Source organism: Bradysia coprophila (genome assembly GCF_014529535.1).
Source record: "Bradysia coprophila strain Holo2 chromosome IV unlocalized genomic scaffold, BU_Bcop_v1 contig_84, whole genome shotgun sequence".
In the NCBI taxonomy this organism is placed as follows: domain Eukaryota; kingdom Metazoa; phylum Arthropoda; class Insecta; order Diptera; family Sciaridae; genus Bradysia; species Bradysia coprophila.
Window position 1 is genome coordinate 5599935 of NW_023503376.1, and position 4441 is coordinate 5604375.

The 4441-nt window shown below is 35.2% G+C and overlaps 1 protein-coding gene across 1 annotated transcript; it reads right to left on the reverse strand.

Annotated features, from left to right (window-relative positions):
* Positions 1-851: 851 nt before the first annotated feature.
* LOC119072663 lies at positions 852-4189 on the reverse strand. The gene is made up of 4 exons (XM_037177921.1): positions 4115-4189; positions 3309-3929; positions 2993-3253; positions 852-1593 (listed from the first exon to the last, which is right to left on the reverse strand). The coding sequence occupies exons 1-4, from the start codon at positions 4157-4159 to the stop codon at positions 889-891; spliced, it is 1632 nt and encodes a 543-aa protein (XP_037033816.1). The 5' UTR covers positions 4160-4189; the 3' UTR covers positions 852-888.
* Positions 4190-4441: the final 252 nt, after the last annotated feature.

A 4441-nucleotide genomic window follows, 5' to 3' on the forward strand; every position in this document is an offset into this window, starting at 1 on the left:
AGTGACTTCTGAAATGCTAAACTTCAAAAATGCTAGAAATAGTGTAAAAATAATGTAACAATCATGTTAATTGATGTTAATTCCAAGTAAAGTCAATTGAAAACTAATGTTCGTTAGGTAAAAGTGGTGAATGAATGATGGTAAATCATGCGAAATTATGGACACATAATGTATCAATTGGAAAAGTTATGCGTTTATGCTGTGCGTTGACTACATTATTTGTCCAGCATACCACATGATCCTAACTTTATTTTTTAGCGTTTTTACATAACTTACAGGCAAATACCACTTCTTACGTTCAGTACAAGTTATGCCGAAATCATGCGAAATTATGGACACATAATGTATCAATTGGAAAAGTTATGTGTTAATTCTGCATGTTCACGACATTATTTGTCTAGCAGTTCACATGATCCTGACGTTATTTATCCAGCGTCCTTACGGAGGGGGAAACTACGCGATTTAATACTGGGACACGTGCTATTTGCTATTGGTGGCCAGTACGTTAATATATACGCCAAGAGATAACAAAAGCAGGTGGGACAGAGTGTGATCCCGTAGTTTCCCCGTCGGTTTTTACATAACTTACAAGAAAATCATTTCAACAATTGGAAAGGAAGAAAGAGATGATTTGGAAGTTATATACCGAGCCAAAGGCGTGGTACATAATTCAAATTGTCAAAATAAATATTTATCTGCCGAGTACAGATATATCGAGGTAAAAAAAAATGCCCTAGAGGGTTTGTGGCTGTTTCGAGAGCTGTGAAAACTTATACGAAAATATTAGGCAAACTCAAACAAGAAATAGAACAAAAAGCATATATTCAGTTTTATAAGGCAGACGTGATCAATCTAAGAATCGAAATCAATATTTATAAAAATATCGAACTATTGCTTTCGCTTTTTGCTAATTTTCTCGTTACAATTCGACTTTCGTTTAGTCGCCGCTCGCGGAAACTTGGCTCGGAAATTAGACACCACATCGAAATCGTTCGCAATTATCGTTTCATCGAAATCATCATCGTCATAATCATCAACAACATTCATACCTGAATCATCCACCCCAATAGGAATTCTTTCTTTAAAATACGACTCCATATTTTCGTTGAATGTAACATTTTTCAAGAAACTCTTAACGTCTTTGGTTTGTTCGAATTTGGCAGTAGCTCTTTCAATTTTTTTGTTTAATTCGGTCAATTTTGGCTCTTTTTCTTTTATCATGTAACCTTTTTCAACTTTCTTCAATTCATCACTTTTGTTCATTTCAACCATTCGCAGGTTTTCTATCAATAACCAAATGTGCGGATGTGAAGCCTTTAAAATGGAATTGATTGTTTTGTTCAGTGACTCTGCGAAGTTATTCGTTCGATCTTTCAATCCATACACCGATATATTGGCAGGAGCCCATTGTCTCAACCAATACTCTGCAAATCGGTTCCATCTTATCGATTTTTTGAAGTTTTTCGATATAGTTTCAAATCCAATCGAAACATACTCGTTTGGCAGCAGAGCCAATACGGAAACTTGCTGCCGCACATTATCAAATTTTTCATCGTTCTTCAATCCGAATCTCTTAAACGCTTTCACTATCGCCTGTAAAGTTGTATAAAATAGCATTCAAAACTATTTGAAAATAATAAAAAAAAATTGATACAGTCTGGGAATTATAAGAAGTAGCATTCACAATCCAATCGACGCTATTCATTGCACATGCATTACCGACGTTCCGACATTTACGTATGTGTATGTATTGTAACATGTAAATCGCATGTGGAATGAATAACGTCGATTGGATTGTAATTGTTGACAATGTAACTTCTTAAAATTCTTTCACCGTAACAGTTTTGATATTTTATGTTAATGAGCTGCTGCTGCTGCAAAAAAAAGCAACAGCAAATTTTCAAAAATTGCTCTTTTGTACGAGTTTAACGAGCTATCACATTCGGTGCACAAGTACCCGAGCCTTCAAATGTAAGCAGAGCCGTAGCTAGACTACAATACGTTTGTTTTTAGGTAATAATTTGATTTAAGCACAATGGGCCCGAAGGTGGCCTCCGTACATGATCTGCCAAAAACGGCAGAACAACTATCTTAATAAAAGAAATAAATATGTAATTAGGTAGCTAGTTATGCAGCTAGTTAGGTCCTACGGAAAAGTAGAATCCAGCAACTCCAAAACATTTGTATTTTTTTTTTTGGATAATATGTCAAAGACGTTATGCTTCATTTCCTCTTAAGCCATTTACGCTCCGTTTGCACTCCGTTTACGTTTTAAGCAATAAAAAAGGAGCGTAAACGGAGTAAAAGGAAATTAAGCATTATTCTAAGACATTCAATAAACAAAATGGGGATATAGGCACACTTGAATTTCTCATTTGTATGTACATTTTTGCTTAAAAATCGCACCGATAATACAAGTCCTATAGCCTGTATTGCCCTGTAAGAGTGAGAAAGGTTTTCATACTCGGGATAAAAATTTTCTTTTACTAAAAATAGTACCATAATGATGCTTCCAAATAAATTATTTAAAAAAAAACACTTAAAGGGTAAATGTGACGCCAGTTCTTGTATCTTTACTTGGAAAATAACTGACCAATGTATTCTCTGTCTGAACTGAAAAGTTTTGTAAAATTTTCTTCCAAAAAATTTGAGTTCTAACTGGCGAAGTAGACAAAACCATTTAAATATTAAAAAATAAATCCGAATCATCTTCCATTTTGTGACATGACGCATCTTTTAATGAGAAAATTTTCTAAATTTCAATTCATGTGACTACGACTTGCGTGAAAGTAATAGACCCGATAATAATACTCGTATTATGCTTGCCGTCTGCAAAAGGTTAACATTTTATTGCTGGACGTACTTATACGTGTTAGACGATGTATACTACACACTAAGGAGCGCAAGTTATATGGGATCGGTATACGGAAGTTACATCTCAGCGTCTTCTTTGATGTTCCCTTTCATACAACTAAAATGTTTTTGTGCTTACCTGGACGTAATGAAAGTAACATCCAGCAAGTCTTGCGGATGGAAATACGATACGAATGGCTTTTCGAGTTGCAGCTTCGTAGTCCGACATGCAACATTCGACATTTACAGAGGGAAACATTGCCTTAAGTTTTGTCAAAATCAGTTCATACGAACTGGTATCACGCTTTGTCATTAAAATGTACGCCAGTGGGTATGATTTGTCTTGGATGATGACACTAATTATGTAGAGCTGCCTAAATTTGATGTGAAGTGGCAAAGCCTAAGTTAAAGTTGAATTAGTAATCGAAGTACGCCTTTGTTTGAAAAAAGGTCACCTTAAAGGTTCCATCCATTAGAAGTTTTATATTTTTCTCTTTTCGAATCGCTTCTAAGACTGTATCAGATATAAATACAACATTTGCGCCAGTGGAATTGCGCCACACACCATGATAAAACAATGTTCTTCGCTCGTCATACATGTAGTGTGGGCTGTACTTCGGATCATTAATTAGTGCCTCGAATTCTTCTATTGTGTTAGCAAGCAATGGGATGTGCTTCTTTTGTTTTCTATGCAAAAAGCTATCAAATCGTTCCCGTTCAGGAATGTGGTCCATATTCACATGTCCTCTTAATGCTTTTTTCGCTTCGTTATAGACCTCTTGCCCTTTTTTAAATGGACTTTCGCATTGAATTTCTTCAAGCTTTTTGCTGAATTTCACCTTATCTAAGCTTGATATCTTCGGATCGTGGCTATGTTGCTGCATCAGAACACATTCATCTAAATTTTTGCCTCTGCAAACAACCCGGGCTTTGCAATTTTCCAGTTTTTTATTTTTGCAACGGAAGTAGTAAGTAGTATCAGATGAATTCGATTTTGAATAGACGAATCCTTTGTCATCAAAGAAGTTTTTTTTAGAATTTCTTCCGCCACCAATTTCAATTAGTTTTATCTCGGGCTGAAAGCAGAAGGTTGACGTTCAGTTCAACTTTTTTTTACAGAAAATACAAATGAGCTAAGGTAATATATAAGAAATCTGAGGTTGGTAGTAACCGCGACGACAAAATGTGGTAGTCATAAACAATCATAGCCACAATATCGAACATTAAACTACACAAAAGACGTAATATAGTAGCGACTTACTGTATTCCCATCAAATGTCTTATTTGCTTGAGAATCATCATTCATTCCGGATTGAGAAGCAGCTCCCTTAGGCTTAATATTCTGGAAAGGATAAGAAATCAGCCGTGATATTTTAGAAATTCATTTATCAACGACTTAGCCTTTTAGCTTTTCTGTGCAACGTCTGAATGAAAAACATTTTATTTCATGCTGGAAGAAAGTGCCGTGCTATCGTTAAAAAATAGTTTTTTTTTTGCTAGCATAAAATTAGAACAACAAATGTTCTAAAATAAGGCAGATTGTATAATGGCTTTGTGAGATGGGACATTTCATATCCCACACAAATGA

What these genes read in the sequence shown, in the direction of transcription:
- LOC119072663 (XM_037177921.1), bottom strand. Translation starts at nt 4,159, where the DNA reads ATGAATGATGATTCTCAAGCAAATAAGACATTTGATGGGAATACA. An exon ending in TAATGGATGGAACCTTTAAG is followed by an intron (nt 3,254 to 3,308) that starts GTGACCTTTTTT and finishes ACTTTAACTTAG; the next exon opens with GCTTTGCCACTTCACATCAA. An exon ending in GTTACTTTCATTACGTCCAG is followed by an intron (nt 1,594 to 2,992) that starts GTAAGCACAAAA and finishes ACAACTTTACAG; the next exon opens with GCGATAGTGAAAGCGTTTAA.